This window comes from Rhincodon typus, chromosome 7 (assembly GCF_021869965.1).
Source record: "Rhincodon typus isolate 14 chromosome 7, sRhiTyp1.1, whole genome shotgun sequence".
Taxonomy (NCBI): Eukaryota; Metazoa; Chordata; class Chondrichthyes; order Orectolobiformes; family Rhincodontidae; genus Rhincodon; species Rhincodon typus.
Genome location: NC_063338.1, coordinates 3,114,198 through 3,135,986, shown reverse-complemented (window position 1 = coordinate 3,135,986; position 21,789 = coordinate 3,114,198). Strand labels below are relative to the sequence as shown.

General features: G+C 41.6%; 1 protein-coding gene across 1 annotated transcript in view; it reads right to left on the bottom strand.

Moving 5' to 3' along the window:
• Positions 1-21,552, bottom strand: part of lancl1 (LanC antibiotic synthetase component C-like 1 (bacterial)) — a 35,727-nt gene extending 14,175 nt beyond the window's left edge. Inside the window, exons 1-5 of the mRNA XM_048598840.1 lie at positions 21,339-21,552; positions 14,372-14,489; positions 10,578-10,785; positions 7,807-7,954; positions 1,225-1,368 (exon numbers count right to left, since the gene is read on the bottom strand). Coding sequence (XP_048454797.1) covers positions 1,225-1,368; positions 7,807-7,954; positions 10,578-10,785; positions 14,372-14,489; positions 21,339-21,422 — 702 coding nt within the window. The 5' untranslated portion in view covers positions 21,423-21,552. The remainder of the gene's footprint in view (positions 1-1,224; positions 1,369-7,806; positions 7,955-10,577; positions 10,786-14,371; positions 14,490-21,338) is intronic.
• Positions 21,553-21,789: the final 237 nt, after the last annotated feature.

Genomic DNA, 21,789 nt, shown 5'->3' with positions numbered 1-21,789 from the left:
CCTCAGATTCTGAAGCAGGCCACGTCCAAATACAAAACGTCCCGGACAATAACCAGGCTTGGACTAACAAACAGTAAAGAACTATCGTGCCACATACATGCCAGGCAATGCCCATCTGAAACAAGAGAGAATCTAACCATTGCCTCTTGACATTTAATGACACTATCATTGCTGAATACCTACTATTAACATTCTGGGGTTACCAATAACCAGAAATTGAACTGGATTAGCCATATACAGGAACTACAGGAGCAGGCCAGAGGTTAGGAATCTTACAAGTAACTCACTTTCTGACTCCTTAAAGCCTCTCCAACACCTACAAGGCACAAATCAAGGGTGTGATGGAATACTCCCCACTTACCTGGATGAGTGCTTTTCCAAAGACACTCAAGAAGCTTGACACCCTTCTGCCAGTTTGATTGTCACCACATCCACAAATATCCATGCCCTCCACCACTGATGCTCAGGAGGTGATGTGTACCATCTACAAGAAGCACTGCACAAATTCACCAAATATCCTTAAGACCTTCCAAACCAACGACCTCTACCAACCAGGTGGACAAGGGCAGCAGATACGTGGGAACACCAACACGTGCAAACACCAACACGTGCAAGTTCCCCTCCAAACCACTCACCATCCTGACTTGGAAATATATCACCATACCTTAGCTGTTGCTGGCTCAAAATCCTGGAACTCCCTCCCTAAAGTGTCTAATGACAGCACATGACTGTAGCAGTAAAAGAAGGCAACTCATCACCACCTTTCTCAAGGATGGGCAATAAATGCTGGTCCAGCCAGCAAAGCCCAAATCACACAAATAAATTTTCAAAAAAAGTCTAGAAATCCTGCTCTTTTAGCTGTTCTTCTTAAAGTTAAATGTGTTAAATAAATAGTTGTTTATACTGCTACCGAAGAAAACCTGGGGCGATTCGCTTTGGTTCTGGGACCAAAGTCAGTTAGACACAAATTGGGATTTCTGATTGGTTCATTAAAATTTTAGATGATTGGTGACCCTGGGCTTAATTTCCAGCATTCTACTGCAGTGAGCTGTGACAGGGTTTACTACTTGTAATTTGTTGTTGAACAGCAGCAGCTAGAATATTTATGTTAGATAGCTTGTACTGTATTGTCACATTTGGCTTAAAAGGAGAATAAAAGTTCACTTCCTGAAACACAGAACCACATTCTCAGCAACATCAGAAGATTAAGATTTAATTACTTACTTGCATCAGGAAATAATAGATTCCAGCTAAGCCGTGAGCTGCTCCAACATAATACTCCTGGTACCACTCGTACATCAATGGGCTTTTGGAAATACGTTTTCTGCTACTTAACTTTTCTCCAGAACTTATGACAGCATCACAAACCTGAAACACAGAAAAAAAAAAATCACAGTTTACTGCAAAGAATACAATCAATGAAGTAAAACATTGGGAAACATATCAGTCAGAGGCTATTATTCATCTTCTGTTGGTGATCTGGAGAAAGACACTGGCAACATTCAGTCAAGGAAACAGCTTCCTTTTGGTGGTCCATTAGATATCCATCAAGTCCCCTCCCCACAGTGTGTTCCACACACTTTGTTTTGTTATGCAAGTTGATTCAGGTAATAGCCCACTGGACTTTATACTCCCCAACATTTCAGTTTGGTACTTTTGTTCAAATACCTGCTACACATGCCTCACCTCCACAAACTTTCTCTGTAATACCCAGTACTCCAAGATGATGCTTCTGGTCTCTTTTGCACCCCTCCAGCACCTTTGTACCATCTTTGAAAGAAAGTCTGCCTTATCCATCTAAATGCTGATAAAATCAGCTGTGATTGAATTGAAAGGCTGAGCAAGGTTGAGGGACCGAATGGCCTACAGCTACTGTTTCATATGTTCATAACCTATGCAATTCCTTCTCTCAGCATTCTCTTTATTTTAGGACCCTCCTTAGAATCATACAAGTCCATAGCACAGAAAAAGGCCCTTGGTCCATCGCATCTGTACCAGTCAAAAAGCAACCAACCAACCAAAATGTTCTAATTCCATTTTCCAGAGATTGGCCCAGACCTTTGTATGCTTTAGCATCGCAACAGCACATCTAAATACTTCTTCAATGTTACGTTGGTTTCTGCCTCTACATTACAAGCAGTGAGTTTTAAATTCCCACAATCTTCTGGGTGAATAAGTTTTTCCTTGAAACCTCCTTGTCATTGATTCCCCCTATCAAAGGGGAAAGTTCCTTCCTGAGTGCTGCGTACGATTATGGTTGCCACACTATGGGGAGGATGTGACTGCACTAGACAGGATGCAGAAGAGATTCACCAGGATGTTGCCTGGCCTGGAACAACTTAGCTATGAAGTGAGACTAGATAGGCTTTCAGCAGAGAATGTTGAGGAGGATCTGATTGAGATGTACAAAGTTCTGAGCAACGTAAGCAGGATAGATAAGGGAAAAGGTGTCCTGTTAGTGAAGATATCAATAACCGGGAAGTACATTTTTATGGTAAAGAATCAGCATTTTTGGGGTTCTAAGGAAAAATGCTTTCACCCAGAGGGTTTTGGATATTGGAACTCTTTGTCTGAAAATTTAAGTTACATTTAAGTAGTATATAGATGAGTATTTGAAATGTCATAGCACGCAAGGCTATGGACCAATTGTTGGAAAATGCATTGGAGCTAGATGGATATTTGATTGCTCATATGAACACAATGGGCAAAAGATCTCTTTCGGTGCTGTAAACATTTTCTCTAAGACTCCATTTCACCTGGAAGAGGGCAGCAGAGTGGTGATGCTGATTGGCTGATGTGGGGAAGATCAGCATCAGTGCAGTCTCAGTTTCCAGAAGGTGGACTTCATCAAGACAAGTGAAGGAGAGTACCTGGAAGAGGGCAGCAGAGTGGCTGATGTGGGGAAGATCTGCATCAGTACAGTCACCGCTTCCAGCAGGTGCTTGCGGAGGGGCTGTAATGGAGGAGAAGAGCAGGTAGGGTGTGGTTGCTGATCAAAGCAGGTCTGGTGGACTGAAGTGCATCTGTTTCAATGCAAGAAGTGTAACAGGTAAGGCAGATGAACTTAGAGCTTGGATTAGTACTTGAAACTATGATGTTGTTGCTATTACAGAGACTTGGTTAAGGGAGGGACAGGATAGGCAGCTTAACATTCCAGGATACAGATGTTTAAGGCGGGATAGAGGGGGATGTAAAAGGGGTGAGGAGTTGCACTACTTGTTGAGGAGAATATCACAGCTGTACTGCAGGAGGACGCCTCGGATGGCTCATACAGCGAGGCAATATGGGTAGAGCTCAGGAACAGCCAGTGGGAGATAGAAGAACAGATAATGTAGGCAGATTTTGGCAGATGTAAAAGTTACAGGGTTATTGTCATGGGTGATTCTAACTTCCCATATATTGACTGGGACTCGCTTATTGCTTGGAGTGTGGATGGGGCAGAGTTTGTAAGGAGCATCCAGGGGAGGGCTTCTTGAAACAGTATGTAGATACTCCAAATAGGAAAGGGGCTGTACTGGACCTAGTATTGGGGAATGAGCCTGGCCAGGCGGTCAACGACTCAGTAGGTGAGCAGCTTGGCAACAGTGATGACAATTCAGTAAGCTTTAAGGTACTGATGGATAAAGACAGGTGTGTTGGTCAGGTGAAGGTGCTAAATTGGGGGAAGGCTAATTACAACAATATTAGGCAGGAACTAAAGAATGTGGATTGGAGGCAGATGTTTGAGGGCATATTAATGTCTAGTATGTGGGAGGCTTTCAAGTGCAAGTTGCTGGGAACTCAGGACCAGTATGTTCCTATTAGGATGAAGGATAAGTATGGCAAGTTAAGGAACCTTGGATAATGAGAGATATTGTGAGCCTAATCAAAAAGAAAAAGGAAGCATTTATCAAGGCTAGGGCGCTGGGAACACATGAAACAAGGGTGGAATACAAGGAAAGTCAAAAGAAACTTAAGCAAGGAGTCAGGAGGGCTAAAACGGGTCATGAAAAGTCATTCGCCAACAGGATTTAAGAAAATCCCAAGGCTTTTTATACATGTATAAAAGAACAAGAGGGTAGCCAGAGAAAGGGTTGGCTCACTCAAGGACAGGGAGGGGAATTTATGTGTGGAGCCAGAGGAAATGGATGAGGTATTAAAGGAGTACTTTGCGTCAGTATTCACCAAGGAGAAAGACTTGGTGGACGATGAGTCTGGAAAGGGTGTGTAGATAGTTTGGGTCATGTTGAGACCAAAAGGGAGGAGATATTGGGGGTCTTGAAAAACATTAAGGTAGACAAGTCCCCAGGGCCTGATGGGATATACCCTAGAATACTGAGAGAGGCAAGGGAGGAAATTGCTGGGGCCTTGAGGGAAATCTTTGTATCCTCACTGGCTACAGGGAAGGTCCCAGAGGATTGGAGAATAGCCAATGTTGTTCCTTTGTTTAAGACGGGTGGCAAGGATAATCCAGCTAATTATAGGCCTGTGAGCCTTACATCAGTGGTAGGGAAATTATTGGAGGGGATTCTTCGAGACGGGATTTACTCCCACTTGGAAATAAGTGGGCATATTAGCAAGAGGCAACGTGGTTTGTGAAAGGGAGGTTACTAACTTGATTGAGATTTTTGAAGAAGTGACGATGATTGATGAGGGTAGGGCAGTGGATGTTACCTACATGGACTACAGTAAGGCCTTTGACAAGGTCCCTCATGGCAGGCTAATACAGAAGGTAAAGTTGCACAGGGTCAGAGGTGAGCTTGCAAGATGGATAAGAAACTGGCTCAGTCATAGAAGACAGAGGGTAGCAGTGGAAGAGTAAGTTTCTGAATGGAGGGTTGTGACTAGTGGTGTTCCTCACTTGCATCCATGGATCAGTGTTGGGACCTTTGCTATTTGTAATATATATATATATATATATATATATATGTATATATATATATATATATATATATATATATAAATGATTTGGAAGCAAGTGTAACTGGTCTGTTTAGTAACTCTGCTGATGACACAAAGGTGGGTGGAATTGCAGATAGTGATGAGGACCATCAAAGAATACAGCTGGATATAGATCAGTTGGTGACTTGGGCAGAGACTTGGCAGATGGAGTTTAATCTGGAAAAATTTGAGGTAATGTAATTTGGAAGGTTTAATCCAGATGGAAAATATACAGTAAATGGCTGAACCCTTAAGAGTACTGATAGGCAGAGGGATCTAGGTGTACAGATACACAGGTCATGAAAGTAGCAACGCAGGTGGAAACGATCATCAACAAGGCATGCAGCGTGCTTGCCTTCATCAGCCGGGGCACTGAGTTTAAAAATTGGCAGGTAATTTTGCAGCTTTATAGAACGTTAGTTAGGCTGCATTTGAAATATTGTGTTCAATTCTGGTCGCCACACTACCAGAAGGATGTGGTGGCTTTGGAGAGGGTACAGAAAAGATTTACCAGGATGTTGCTTGGTATGGATGGCATTAGCTATGAGGAGAGGTTGGAGAAACTTGGGTTGTTCTCAATGGAACAACACAGGTTGAGAGGCGACTTGATAGAGGTCTACAAGATTATGAAGGGAGTGGACAGTCAGAAGCTTTTTCCCAGGGTGCAAGAGTCAGTTACTCAGGGCCATAGATTCAAGGTGCGAAGGGCAAGGTTTAAAAGTGATGTACGAGACACGTTTCTTACACAGAGTGGTGGGTGCCTGGAACTCGCTGCCAGGGGAGGTAGTGGACACAGATACGATAGTGATTTTTAAAGGGCATCTTGACAAATACATGAATAGGATGGGAATGGAGGGATACGGTCCCCAGAAGGGTAGGGGTTTTTATTTGTGGTGGGCAGCATGTCGGTGCAGGCTTGGATGGCTGAAGGGGCTGTTCCTGAGCTGTAAGTTTCTTTGTTCTATACATTCTGCCTGCCAGACAATCCTGGCTTTTCTTAAATATTATCAGTGCATCACCATTATCGCATCTCTACTGTGTATCTCACTGCCCTGCCAAATTAGTTCAAACCCTAACAACAGCAATAGTGTTGAGAGAACGGGGAGATTAATTACCTGTGGAATGGGGAAACAAGAATAAAATGGAGCTAGACGTGGTGTAAATGAGAATTGCCAACATCTACCTTCCAAATTATTGGTCTTCATCTTGGGATTTTGGTGTTGCTGGCTAGGCTGGCATTGCTGATCCATAACAAAAACAGAAATTACTAGAAAAGCTCAGCAGGTCTGGCAGCATCTGTGGACAGAAATCAGAATTAATGTTTCAGTTCAATGACCCTTCATCAGAATTGTTCTGCCGAAGGGTCACTGGGCGCGAAACGTTAACTCTTGATTTCTTTCTCAGCAATTTTTGTTTTGGTTTCTGATTTACAGCATCCACAGTTCTTTAGGTTTTTATTGATGATTCATAATTGGCTTGACCATTGGATGGTGAGCTGCCTTCCTGAACTGCTGCAGTCCGTGCGCTACATACCCTGGTGCTGCAAGGGTATTCAGGATATTGGCCAATGGTAATGAATGAAAGAAAGGGAATGGAATTTCAATTTCAGGATGGTGTGCAGCTTGGAGATGAATTGGTAGAAGTGAGTGGTGGTATCCATTTTAATTCTTAATTATTGGCAACCTTCTTTGTCACTCCTATTTTTAACTTATTTGATATTCTGGCAACTTAATTGTTCACCATAGCTTTGGTAAAGTTTATACATTGGTAAACATGGATGCAAGTACTCATTTACCACTGTAGCCACAATACCCAGACAAGAAAACATTTCTCCCAACTAAAATTGTGTTCTAATCACAAACTCTGGTCCTTAACCACTGGCTGCAATTCTCCCCCTGAAAGCTGTCTTGGGACGAAGTAGACTGTTAGGCCAGGGTGAGGCAATCTGGTCTTCAAAAGGAGATTGACCATGTATGCTTGTTTTTAATAAGATTGTGCATTTCTAGTGATGTAACAGCACCAGAAATCTATCAAACATGAGTTCATTCACTGCTGAATCCTTCATCAATGCTTTTGATAATCTCTAGACTCAATTTATCTCACACACCTGGCCAGATACCACATTCCACCCTCTATGAACTAGAGGTCACCTAAACTTCTGCTGCCCACATTTTTAACTTGTACCAAGTTCCAGTCATAGATCACTGTTTAGTGACTTATATGTTAAGCATTATCTGGATTTTAAAAATTCTTCTTCACAGCCTTGCCTCTTTTAATCTCTCTAACATCTTCCAACGTCATGAACTTCAAGAGTCTGCACATGTCTAAGTACTTGCTGAAATCAATATCTGGCAGATTATAAAAAATTAAATCTTTAAACATCTAGGGCAACTGGATGACAAACTCTTCTGGTTTCTATCAACAAATCTTCAGGTATTTGATATACAAGTGGATTTTCAATATCTAAAGGTTAGAGAGCTGAGAAATCTTCAGAAAAAGTATATCTAAGAAATATTGTACAAACAATAGTTAGCTTTGTAAATACTTATAGTTTTGTTTGGTAACTTCTATCAACATTATTGACCATCCATTACTTTGTAGAACAACAAATGAGGAATGCTTTTCCTGAATGTTACCAGTACTTCTTCACATCAAAGGGAAGGTCAAAAATTAAATAACATTTAGAACATCAGACTTCAGATAAAAGCTTGGTGCTTTTTCATTTATTAGTGGACAGTGTGTTTTGAAATTAACTTGTACATATCAACACAAAAGAAAGTTTACAAGGATTCAATTTTTAGAAATCATATGGGAAAGGCAGAGATTTTTTTAAACTTTAATATCGCTAAATAATCATTTAAATAAAAAAGGAGAGAGAGACACTACCTGTTTCATGTACTGCATTGATATTTTTTCAGTGCCAAACTGATCATTAACAAATAATAACGCATATAGATATCCGATCCGTCCGTAGAGCATTTCATCTGGCAGTCTTGAATTCAGTTTCACTACAGATTGATGTAGTTGGAGAAGCCTGCAAGAAATACATTGTAAAACCTGAAATACTTGCAAAAAGATTTGAAAACACGAATATTTGGACTGTAAGTACAAAATAAAAAATATGACTCCTCCTTTTGCTCTTCTTGTAAGCATGATGAGCACATTCTTTAACTACATATTCTTTATTTCTTTTTAAGATTGTTGCTTTTTGTATCATTATATGATTTGACACAAGCATATACAAGTTTCTGAAAGCAGGCAAGTAAAGTCATGCCTCTTTCTTAAAATTTGAAAATATTAGAATAAAACACCTTCCCCTTGGCTTAATAATGATTAAGAGTGGGATCCTTGCCCAATAATCCTTTGGGTGCAGAAGCCAGTTGAAGCAACTGTACAAGTAAGAAATGCCTTTGGTTTGTTTGTTGGATAGAGTCAAACTCCAATGTTTGTTTCCTATGTTACTGTACAGAGCCAAACTGCTTTAGGAACTATGTATGTAAATAAAGATATTTTATGAATAAAGTATATTTTTGAAGTTTAAAAAACCCATTGCTTCCCCAGCTGAAATCCACAAACTCAGCAAAAAAACAGAGAACCACGTTCGCTGCGTAATAAACTTTACAAATTCAGAGGAACTTGCTGCTGAACTCTATTTACTCTCTGTAAGCTGACACAGACATGGGAAATTATTTATTGGTGGGCCTTATATATTGACGAGTTGGGGGGAGTACGAAGGAACTACTTTAGACTGAGAAGGATCCATTACTTTTTACTCTAAGCAGGCTAATGGCAGAGTTGTTTCAAACTGCACATGACCAAAAGAGCAATGACTGAGCTGGCAGTGTGTAGAAGACTGAAGTTAATGATGCAGAATTGATATTTCTCAGAAACTAAAGCCAGTTTTGATCCTGTATTAAATTAGAAAATTTTGAACCAATCACATGGCACCACTGCTATGAAAGATTAACCAAAGAATATACATCTACGCAACAGTTGTAACTGAACAGTCAACATGTGCAGGGATCAAAATAAGTATGTTTTTAAATTCCAGCCTTTAATTCATCAAAACCAATTCAGTGTGTACACTGTGTTAATATGTAAACAGCTTCCAATGTAGATAGAAGAACAAACATAACGGTGATGACCAGAATGATCCTTACAATTGTTCACTATGGTCTCCACCAAAAAAAGTAACATTTTCATAATATTTCACAATAGTATAGTTCTCTTAAAAGGAAGTAATTTGCTGAGTACATACATTTATAATTAAAGCCTACTCAGTATTCTTTGCCAAGTATATTTTGCTGAGGCAAATGCTGCATGACATTCAATATATAACACTAAGAAATCTTTGTGATGACAAAAGTATTTCAAAACACTCCTGCAGTTTCAACCCCAGCCCATGGAAGTTCTCAGGAGCTGCCAGATCAAGACTACTGCGTGTACAGAGGCGGCTTTGGTTTTTGTTTGGGAACAAGTCTTACCTTGACTACTATCACGAGATTCAAAAAAGGACATATACCTAAAGCACATTTTCCCTTACAAAGGAGAAACAACAACTTGTGTTTAAATTAAGCTCACCCCGTATACTGTTGGGAGCTCATTCCATGGCACCGTGTAGGAGGCACATCAAAAAATGTAGTATTGAGTCACACAGGGAGATATCAGAACATATGGCCAATGCTTGGTCAAAAATATAGGTTTTAAAGAGCATCTACAATGAGGGAATAGAAGTGGAAAGATATATGTTGGCAATTCCACCAATCAGACTCAAGGTAGCTGAAGGCGTTGCTGTCCAACATTGGGGATTGAAGAAATTGAGAGGGATAAATTTGGAGTTGATGACTACAATTTTAAAAGGCATTTCCAGATCAGGAGCCGAACTGAACACGGGAGTGTTGGTGCACGAGATTTGTTGTGGATTAGGATACAGATACAAAGTTTGGGATAAACTGAAGTTTACAGAAGATAAAAGATGGGAGGCCTGGAGCCTAGGTAGATGAAGATCAATACTGGAGCAATAAGGTATACAGGCAAGAGGCTAGAACTGGAGTAGCATAGAGATCTTGGAGGTCTGCAGGAGATTACAGAGATAAGGAATGGCAAGGAGGAGAGAGTTGAAATACAAGGATGTAAATTTTAAAATCTAAGCTCCTCTATTTTGAGGTTCAAAAGTGTAGGGGATAATTCAATAAGTCTTGTATTCACTTCCACTAATCGTGTATAGAAGTTTCCCCGGAGCTTCAGATACTTAATTAGACTAAATGGGTGTTGTGACAAAGCCCAAATGTTTGGTCAACAAACTACTTAATAATTTTAAAAAGAGGGAAATTGAGGTGTTTGTTGAAGAAACAGTCACTTGACGGGATGCCTCAGTGACGGAGTGATGAGGGAAGAGTGGCAAGAAGTCAAGTATAGGGCAAGAGTTCAAGAGTTTATGGTTGCAGGACAGGAGGATTTCACACAGACTGGGCAAATTAGGGCTAGAAAGAGATTTAAACCTGCAGATGACTATTTTAAATTGAAAACATTGGAATACTGAAGTCAATAGTGGTCAACAGTGACGGTGCAGGTTAAGATAGAATAGAGCTGCAAGGATAGAGAGATAACCCGGCAACAAAATCCAAGTATAATTAGAGCAAGTTGCTTTCACTTACTGATTGATGTAAGCGTCTGATTCTTGAGTCTGCCGCAGCTTATGATGCACAACTGCAGCTACTGCCAGCGGGCCTGCGTCACCACACAGGAAAGTGACTACACGCCCAGTGAGACATTTCAGACTCTTATTGACGTACTGTAGAGCTTTCTGCAGGAAGGACTGATCTCCATAAATATTGTGTAGATGCAGATATAGTAAAGCAATCCCTGATGGAATACAAATGCATTGTTATAGACATGTGACACTGTTGACTGAGCTGGTGAAAGATAAGAGTTTCAGGAATTTTTTTAAAATAAAGAAACTATATGCTGTTTCAGATCACCCTTATTAAGCCATGTACAGACTACAGATCTTGTTTGGGTATGGTCAGACTCTCTTGACCACCACCAAGATCACTTGCTCCAAGCAAGACCTGTTTGATGCACTAAAAGACAAAAACTGTGAAGCTGCTGCAATTTGGACATATTATCAAGTCAGACAGACTGGAAATACTTGGGTGTTTCCTTGCTCCGTTCTGGTCGTTGTCAGACAATTCAAAGCATTGTACATCGAATGAAGTAATTTCTAAAGCGTAGTCACTGGTGTTAAGACAGGAAACGCTGTGGCCCGTTTGTGCAGAGCACGCTCCCGTGAACCGCAATGTGGTGTGTGCGCCTCCAGCTGGTCCCAGCATTGCATTGTTGTAGCAGTCTGGACTTATTGCAAAAGTACTTGAACCTGGGATTCATGTGATAATGGTAACAGCTGAACCATAGCTGAAATTTAACAGTTTTAAATGATTACAACCATGCCATGAAGGAAAAATTATGTACTGCTACAGTAAGAAAGCTGGAAGTTTGCAATCTGAAAGGTCATTCAATTGCTCTTATTTGTATTAACTGAGAATGTAAATGTGCAATGGGCAAAGAGCAATAATTTGAAGACTAGAACACAGAACCTCTACAAGACAGATGGTCAAATTATTGTACTTCTACTTACCATTGAAAGCTATTCCTTAATTGTTGCTACTACTTGTAGGTCCTCCTGTTAGGTGATCCACTGTCACACTTGGCCACATTCATCTGCCCTGAACCATTCTCACATCCTCTGCAGCCCATCTGCCTTGCACACGCACATATCCACTGGAGTCTGAAAGCAATGTCTTTTTGACATGCATCATCCAATTTAGTTAGCTTTTATGCAGCATTCATATTTCAAAGACTACTTCTGTTGGCATGTACTGGCCACTGAGACAGAAGTTCATGGATTCAAGGCGGACTCCTCAATCCAGACTAACATTCGTACTGAGGAGGTGCTGCGTGTTTTTGGAAGGAAGTATAATCTTAAAGATGTCTCAGGTGGATGTAAGAAAATACTACGATATTATTTTAAGAACATGGTGTCCTGGCCAATACTTATTTCTCAACCAGTATCTAGAGTCATATAACACAGAAGGAGGCTCGTCAAGTCGGTGCTGACCAATGTACACTTGTCGCACTTTCCAGCACTTGGCTCATAGCCTTGAATGTCATGATATTTCGAGTGCTCATCCACATTATTTTTTAAATAGTTAAGAGATTTCCTGGCTCTATTGCTTACCAGGCTGTGCATTCCAGACTCCCACCACCCTCTGATGAAAAACTCTTTCCTCAAAACACCACCAAACCTTCTGCCCTTAACCTTGAAATTAACATTGTATTTGACCAACTTAGGGGAACAGTTGTTTTCTTTGGTGAGATTTCGTTCTCAAAGTGGCTGCCACGTCTCCCCACAATTACAAGTAACCACACTTCAAACTAAACTGAAAGGAAAAATTGCTGAAAATAACAATGTTTGTTGAATTCTATTTTCCATCTGTTTTTATAGATGTTTTACTTTTTATAGATGTTATGCTCTTACTATTAGATTTAGTCAAGGAATTATCATGTTGTTACAACCATTACATTCTAGAACATAGAACAGTACAGCTCAGTACAGGCCCTTCGGCCCATTATGTTGTGCTGACCTATTATCCTACATTATTCTGTGAGATAATAGTGACAGAACTGCTGAGTGAATAAAATATCAGTCAGTACAGTAGCTCAGTCGTTAGCACTGCTGTCTTACAGCGCCAGGAATTTGGGTTCGATTCCACCCTTGGGCGACTGTGTGGAGTTTGCACATTCTCCCCGTGTCTGCGTGGGTTTCCGCCGGGTCCTCCGGTTTCCTCCCAAAGTCCAAAGATGTGCAAGTGAGATGGATCGACCATGCTAAATTGCCCATAGTGTTCAGGGATGTGCAGGCTAGGTAGGTTAGTCAAGAGAAATGCAGGGTTACAGGGACAGGGTAGGGGGATGGTTCTGGGTTGGATGTTCTTCGGAGGGTTGGTGTGGACCTGTTGGGCTAGATGGCCTGTTTCTACAACTGTAGGGCTTCTATGATCAGTCAGATTAACTCATTCAGTATTTCTGCTTGTGAATTGAATTCAACAAGTCTGCTGATAACATACAATTCCTAATCTAGAAAACAGGAAATTAAATTGGCACAGTAAATAATTTTAACCTGTATATCAAAGTCAATTCTTGAAAGCTATTACTCCAGTGCATTACCAGTTTAGTCAAAGGCCATTGATTAACGTCATCACCAAGCAATTTCAAGGTTATCAGAAATGCAGGTTATGCCACAACCTTTAAGGTTATCTGAAACCTACTGCAAATATCAGTGACCAAAACAGTTATCAACACTGGACTGGACTGCACTATCTTCCAACATGTTCCCTCTAGTCTAGTCAAATCTCAGTCCCGTCACTCCTACTGCCCTTACTGAGGTCACTGCTACCTACTGGTACTTTTCCATATGAACACAAACAATAAAAACAACTCCCAAAATCAGCAACCCCTGTAAAACACCTATGCAAACAGCAATTTACGTCAAACTACATTTCTGTGTTCCTAAACAAATGTATTTCATCTGAAAATCAATTCTGGAAAATTTGCATTCTCAAGCTGAATTCTGCACAGCATTCTGGTGATGTTCATCAACATCTAACTTTCCCTTCTGTTATTTAGAGCCAGCCTGTGTGTCTTTATTTCCCCATATTTTGTCTCTTTTTCTTGGGTCAAATGTTCTCCCACAATATACAAATATTAATTCTTCACACGTCAGATTTGGGAGATCTCACAGTACCTGTACTCAAATAAATCCCTGTTTTAGTTCTCAAATTCTACATTGCTTCAACATACCTTCAGTCAGAACCATAACTAGACGCTCCTTGAGGTTATTTTATACTGTTTGGTTGAAAATATCTTTCTCTTCGTGTATTTCTGGAGTTAAAACCCATAAGGCCAATACCATCAGGTTTATGAGGCAAGGGCAATTAGGTGTGTTCACCAGGTTACCCAAAAGTTGGGTTTTAGAAAGCTGTAGGAAGAAAACAATGGAGGTGCTAAGGGCTTTTGAAGAACTTGAAGCTCTGAGTAAAGAAGAGTGAGAGAAAGTGACATTACAACAAGATTTAATTTTAAGTGAGGGAGCAGAGTAGGAAGAGCATGTAAATCAACTACAAAATATTTTTTGCATTGATTGGTGTGGCCTGAATTACTTTTCATTTTGTGAATCCGCTGAGTGCCTGAATACTTCATTTGCACCAATTTTTACCAAATAGAAAAATCAAACTCGTTACCTTAAAGTCATCTTTTCATTCAGAAAATGTCTAGTTGTTATCCTGATGACATCAAACACACAATTTTCAGTATTCAAATATACAAAGTGTAACCTTGATGGTTTCTGGGTGCACACAATAATTGCTTCTCAGTTTTGCAGCGCTAATAGTACCTGCCCATCCAGTGTAGCTGGTGCAGTCCGTTTCATCACCCTTTATCAACCCATTTTCCATATGCTGCAATAATTCACTGATCTTGCTCTGCAGTTGCTGAATGAAGTCACTGGTTAACTGTAAAGCATTAAGAAAGTAAGATGCTTCTGCATTCTTAGCCAAGATCAACAAAAATGAAAACAAGGCTATTCTGCGTCCTTAGTTCAGGTCGACACATAGAACCGATTCACACCATTCTCATCTCCTGCTGTCTTTTGCACATTCGCACTATCAGTGACTATTTTCAGCCAATGTACAAAGACATAATGGCTATTAGCCCATATTAGCTGGACAATCTGCTGACACACTGTCATAAATCTACATTTGCTTGAGGATAGTACCAGGGTATGAATTAAAATATTAATTTACCTCAAAATATTTACAAAATACAAATCAAGTGGAAGTGACAAGTCAACCCTGCATGTTAAAAATGATTGAATGCAGATCAGTACTCTGAATGTCAGAATCCACACATTTCAGAACATGAGGCATTCCCGCTGACTTACCAGAGGCATTTCAGAGACATTATTGCCAACTATATTTTTAAAGGATAGGCATCTTTGAGCCAACTTCAACTTTTATCATTCCCTTTCTACCCCCGATAAAATTCTGCACTAGTAATTTTAAAAAAAAGTTTTGCTTACAGTGGAGATCTTTTTAAAGACCAATTAGATTAACTAAAATCAACAGTGCATAAAAGAATACAAGGCTGCTACTGACTAAACAACGTAATTAATTCTATTTTATTTTGCTACAAAACATAAACGGGTGATTGAACAATGAGCTCTGTCGAATCGTGCATGGACTCTGTAGAACCCTGTACAGATCCCATAGCATATGTATGTTTCCAATGTTTAAGATGATGAAGTACATAGTCAACTTTCTGAAGACCAGAGCAATTCACTTTGTTGTACATTCCCCAGAAGCCCTCAATATTTACTCCAGATTCTGTGAACACTTTTGAATTAAGGTCAAAGATAGGCAAGGATACTTCCTGCTGATTACCATTGACCACCCTCACTCAGTTCATGAAGTACCATCATGAGTAGTTAAAGAGTAAAAGATGCATGCTGGGTGCAGATCGTCAACATCCCCACAACTGGCTTCCCAACATCACCTTGGAAGCAACTGGCAAGGTCCATAAACCACACGCTTGGCTTGTATTAGCTGGTGAGAAAAAGCAAAATAAGGGGATCACCTACATAATGTTCTCGTGACCATTTATCTGACACAAATCAGTCTGCCCTTGATGGTATGTAGCAGTGAGCCTGATCCTCACTGACAGCAAGTACTGTCTTCACACTGTGGACAAGCTTCGTGTCCTGCAATACTACTATCATCTTAAATGGGATAGATTCAAAACAGATCCAGCAATTCAAAACTTGGCACTGAGGCATTGCAGGCACTGTACTTCACCACAAACCCGAACCTGACATACCCCTACCGCAGTGCTGGGCCAGAAAGTTGGAAGAACATGCCAGAAGCAGAAACAGGCATGCTTATGCATGAGATGGCAACCTGGAGAAGATACAACACATGCTGGGAGCAGTTGTACCCCTAGGACTGTGTACCTCACAAAGAACGTATGGTGTAAAACAAGAGGGTTAAAAATTCATTGAAGCACTTTGCACTTGACAAAAAAATCTATTGCACTTCCTATAATTTTCAGTTTTAAAATATCTTTTCCCTTAGATATTTTGCATTAGTCTTTACTGTGGAAGACACTTCAAATATCGCATTAATACTAGTGAATAAGGGGAGGAATTAAGTACCATCACCATCACTAGAGATTAGTATTAGAAAAACTAATAAGTCCCTTGCCCTTATGGCTTGCATCCAAGGATCTTAAAAAAAAGACTGCTACAGAGATAGTGGTTGCATTGGTTGTAATTTTCCAAAAATTCTTATATTCTGGAAAAGTACTAGAGGATTGGAAAACTGTCAATGTGACACCCCTATTCAAAAACGGAAGGAGGCAAAATGCAGGTAACGAGAAACCAAATGCCTAATATCTATTGTTGGAAAAGTATTGGAATCAATTATTAAGGAAGTAACAGCAGCATATTTGGAAGCAGAGTCAGCATGGTTTCATGAAAGGGAAATCGTATCTGAGTACTCTATTAGAGTTTTTTGAGGAAGTCTCAACCAGAGCGTACAGAGAGGAGGCATTAGATATGTTGCATCTGGAATTCCAGAAGGCCAATAAGGTACCACACAAAATGTTAAGTCATAAGAACTCGCGGCGTTGGAGGTTATACATTAGCATGGACAGAGAATTGGCTCATGGACAGGAAACAGCCAGTGGGGACAAGAGTTTTTTCTTATCAGGTTCGTAACTTCTGACCAGTGGGGTTCAGTGCTGGGATGCCAACAGCTTACAAACATATATTAATGACTTCGAGGAAGGAAGCAAATGTAATGTAGCCAAGTTTGTAGACAACACAAAAATAGGTGGAAAGGCAGGTTGCAAGAGGGATACAAACAGTTTACAGAGAGATATTAATAAATAAAGTGGGCCAAAAATTGGCAAATGGAGTACATTGTGGGAAAGTAGAAAATTGTTTATTTTGGAAGGGAGAACACAAGAACATGATTATTTAGATGGAGAAAAACTGCAACATAAAGGGATCTGGGGGTATTTGTGCATGAACCACAGAAAGCTAGCACTCGTGCAGCAGGTAACAAGGAAGGCTAATGGAATGTTGGTCTTTATTTCAAGGGGGTTGGAGCATAAGAGTAGGGAAGTCTTACTGCAACTGTATGAAGTGCTGGTGAGACCATATCTGGAGTAATGCTATCGGGATTTCACAAGCTTCAAAATCTCCCCTCTCCCTACCGCATTCCAAAACCAGCCCAGCTCGTCCCCGCCTCCCTAACCTGTTCTTCCTCCCACCTATCCCCTCCTCCCACCTCAAGCCGCACCCCCATTTCCTACCTACTAACCTCATCCCGCCCCCTTGACCTGTCCGTCCTCCCTGGACTGACTATCTCCTCCCTACCTCCCCACCTACACTCACCTTTACTGGCTCCATCCCCGCCTCTGACCTGTCTGTTTCCTCTCCACCTATCTTCTCCTCTATCCATCTTCTATCCGCCTCCCCCTCTCTCCCTATTTATTTCAGAACCCCTTTCCCCTCCCCCATTTCTGATGAAGGGTCTAGGCCCGAAATGTCAGCCTTCCTGCTCCTATGATGCTGCTTGGCCTGCTGTGTTCATCCAGCTCTACACCTTGTTATGTCTGGAGTAATGCTAACAGTTTTGGTCACCTTATCTAAGAAAAGATATTATTTCATTGGAGGCACTTCAGATAAGGTTCTTCAGGATGATCCCCGGTTTGAATCGTCTTGTGAGCAAAGGTTAAACAGGTTGGGACTCTACTCACTGGGGTTTAGAAGAATGAGGGGTGATCTGATTGAAACACATAAGATTCTTAAGGGGCTTGACAGGATAAATGCTGAGAGAGGATGTTTTCTGTCATGGACGAGAGGGCAAAGTTGGAGATGTAAGGGGAGCCATTTTAAGACTGAGTTGAGGAAGAATTTCTTCTCTCAGGGGTTTGGGAGTCTTTGGAACTCCTTGACACAGAGAGCTGTGAGGGCAGAGCCCTTGTGTACAGGTAAAGCTAAGATAGGTACATTCTTGATTGGTTGGAGAATCAAGGATTATGGGGAAAGGGCAGGAAAATGGACGTGAGGAATATCAGATGAGCCATGACCCTACTAAATGGTGCAGCAAGCTCTTGGGACTTAACAGCCTACTCCTGTTCCTATTTCTTATAGTCTTACGGTCTCTATCCATGCCAACATAGACTTTATATTTACAAATCATATTCTATTACAATTGCATCAAGTCGACTATGAATTTTCTCGCAAATATTGCAATATTCAAGTGTTTAAATATTTTGTAATCTATATTTTCTTTATAAACTTTATGAATAAACTACATGTCTGGAAAACAAAACAACCACTGGAGCCTGAAAAAAAAAGACACAGAAACACTTAGAGGAGAGTGACTGGTTAAAAATTGATAAAATAAAGGTATTGGCATTAGTGGCTACTGTTGGGTGCTCAGAGAAATTAGTGTTGAGAGGCAGCAAGTGGCAACTGCAAGGCGAATGGAAAACTGAAGGTTTTAGGCACTTGAAGGGTCAGGACTGTTCTGAAACAGAAATGGCAGCTCAGCAGATGCACAGTAGAGGATTTACAACTGAGGGACAGGAACATCTAAACTGCTGCATGTAAAGCTGGCTGAGAATCAGGTAGATATTGTACTTTCAGGAGCATTATGCAGAAGAGCCAGAAACTGAGAAAACAGTTTCTCAATCGCCCCACACACACCCCCCATCCCCTTAAACACTCCCCTTCTCTTCTGGAACTTCAAAGTCCTGACTGCCGCAGTTTGAATGAATTGCAGCCAGTTGTTTCTGACACCTCCAGGCCAATTAGTAAAAGGTAAAGTTGCCATAGCCTTACCAGATCATAAGGCCACTCTCTCATTTAGAGAGACACAGCTGGTGGTGTTTTAACCCGAGGCTCACCACATCTCAGGCAAAGGGTGAGGACAAGAAGGAGAATGAGCTCAGCTGGTGCAGTTATTGAACCCACGCTGGTGGAGTTAACCTGCATTGCAAACTAGCTGTCCAGTTGACTAAGCTAAACCTACACCCAGACCATTTAGTAGCTCCTTCCTAAACACTTTCCACCCACCCACTGCCAGTTAGTTAATATCTTGTTACTACAACACTGCAGTGTCAGTTAAATACTCACATTGCTAACCTGCCATGCACTAGTTTCACTAGGCTTTCGGTAAAGTCTTACATAGGATGTTAGTAAATACATGGGATTGGGGGTAACATACTGACATGAATTGAGGATTCAACGCACAATGTAGGAGTAAATGGGCCATTCTCAGGTTGCCAGGCTGTGAACAGTGGGCTGTTACAATGATCGATATGAGAATGTCGGGGTCAATTGTGATATTTCCAACTTTGCAGACGAGGTTAAACTTGATGGGAATGTGAGTTATGCAGAGGATGCAAAGAGGCTTCAGGGGATTTAGACAGGCTGAATGAGTGAGTGACTAAATGTACGGCAGATATAATGTGGGCAAGTATGACCTTACACACTTTGGTGAGAGGAACGAAAGTGCAAAGTATTTCTTCAATAAACAGAGATTGGAAACCCTGCAGCCCAATGGTATCAATGTGGATTTCACAAGTTTCAAAATCTCCCCTCCCCCCACCGCATCCCAAAACCAGTCCAACTCGTCCCTGCCTCCCTAACCTGTTCTTCCTCCCACCTATCCCCTCCTCCCACCTCAAGCCGCACCTCCATCTCCTACCGACCAACCTCATCCTGCCCCCTTGACCTGTCCGTCCTCCCTGGACTGACCTATCCCCTTCCTAACTCCCTACCTACACTCACCTTTCCTGGCCCCATCCCCGCCTCTTCGACCTGTTTGTTTCCTCTCCTCTATCCCTCTTCTATCCGCCTCCCACTCTCTCCCTATTTATTTCAAAACCCCCTTCCCCTCCCCCTTTTCTGATGAAGGGTCTAGGCCCGAAACGTCAGCCTCTCTGCTCCTATGATGCTGCTTGGCCTGCTGTGTTCATCCAGCCCTGCACCTTGTTGTCTCGGATTCTCCAGCATCTGCAGTTCCTACTATCTCTGATTGGAAAGTGTTGATGTCCAAAGGGACTTGGGTGTCATTGAAAACTGCAAGTGCAACAATCTGTTGTGATGTAAACAGTATGTTGGCTTTTATCACAAGAGGATTTGAGCACAGGAGCAAAATCATCTTGCTTCATTTCTATTGAACATAGATGAGACCACATCTAGAGAAGTGAACAAAAACAGAAGTTGCTGGAAAAGGTGAGCAGGTCTGGCAGCATCTATGAAGAAAAAAATCATAGTTAACATTTTGGGTCCGGTGACCCTTCCTCAGAACTGTTAACTCAGAATTGTGATATTTTTCTTCACAGATGCTGCCAGACATGCTAAGCTTTTTCAGCAACTTCTGTTTTTGTTCCTTATTTTCAGCATCCGCAGTTCTTTCGGTTTTATTGTGTACAGTTCTGGTCTGCTTGCTGAAGGAAGGATATGTTTGCCATAGAGAGAGTGTAGTGAAGGTCTGTCAGACTGAATGCTGGGATGATGGGACCGTCCTACAAGAAGAGATTGAGGAGTATAGGCCTGTATTTCTTGGAGTTTAAAAGAATGAGAGGGCTTCTCATAGAAACCCTCAAAATTCTGAAAAAGATACAGCAGATAAAGAAAGGACATTTTCCTTGCGACGGTGTCTAGAACCTGGGGATACAAATTCAGAATACGGTATAGGCCATTTAGAACTGAGATGAAGAGAAATTTCTTCATTTAGAGGGTGGTGAATTTTTGGAATTCATAACCCAGAGTCTGTGGAGTCTCAATCACTGAGTATGTTCAAGACAGAAATTGATAGATTTCTAATAGTGATATTAAGGGCTAAGAGAATAGCTTGGGAATTGAAGCAGATGATCAGCCATGATATCGAATGAAACAGAGTCGATGAGCTAAATGTTCTACTCCTGCTCCTATAATAATAATCAGTTCCCAAACACACACCAGGGCAGTTCCTGTCCACCTCGCACTCCAGACTTTATTCAAGTCCAGTGTGTAACCCACCTCAATCCTGCAGCCATTCTGTCTCAATCACTCCAACCCTTGGCTGAACGTGAATCTCCCACTTCCCCCACGCTCGTGGTCAGAGCGAATCCCTCATTCCAGCTCATCAGAAGTCATTGTGTCCCTCATTTTTCCTTTCCCTCCCCTTCCCCCTGCAATCAGTGTCTTTCCCTCACTGTATCCCTGATTCTCAATCGCCCCACACCTCCCAACCCCCGCGGTCATAATATGTCTCTCACTCTATCCCCCTCCCCGGGGTCTCACTCACATTCCCGGCGGAGTCAAACAGCCTCTGTATAGAAGCCAGCCCTTCATAATCGGGGTACGGGTTCCTGAACGCTCTGCTTTCCATGTCGGATATATCGCCCGCTTACACTCGGCGGCCCGCTCCAAAACAGCGCTGCCGACGGTAGGCCGCAAAGCGTTGACACCACGGAAACCCGACTTGACCCCTGAACCGGCCCGACCCCGCCCCCAGCCGGCACTGTTGGGAAGAGTCAAAGGGGGAGGGCTCAGGAGAGGCTATTAAAGTTCCCAGAACAAATAATAGGACATAAAGTATGGTCGGGATCCTAGCAGATAAGGTGAATTATGAGGGGGGGAGGGTCAGTCAACGCGGGACAGAGGATTTATACTAAAAATGCATGCAGTATAAGAAACTTGTAAATGAGCTGGTAGCGCGGCTTGAAATTGGCAGGTACGGTGTGGGTATCACAGAG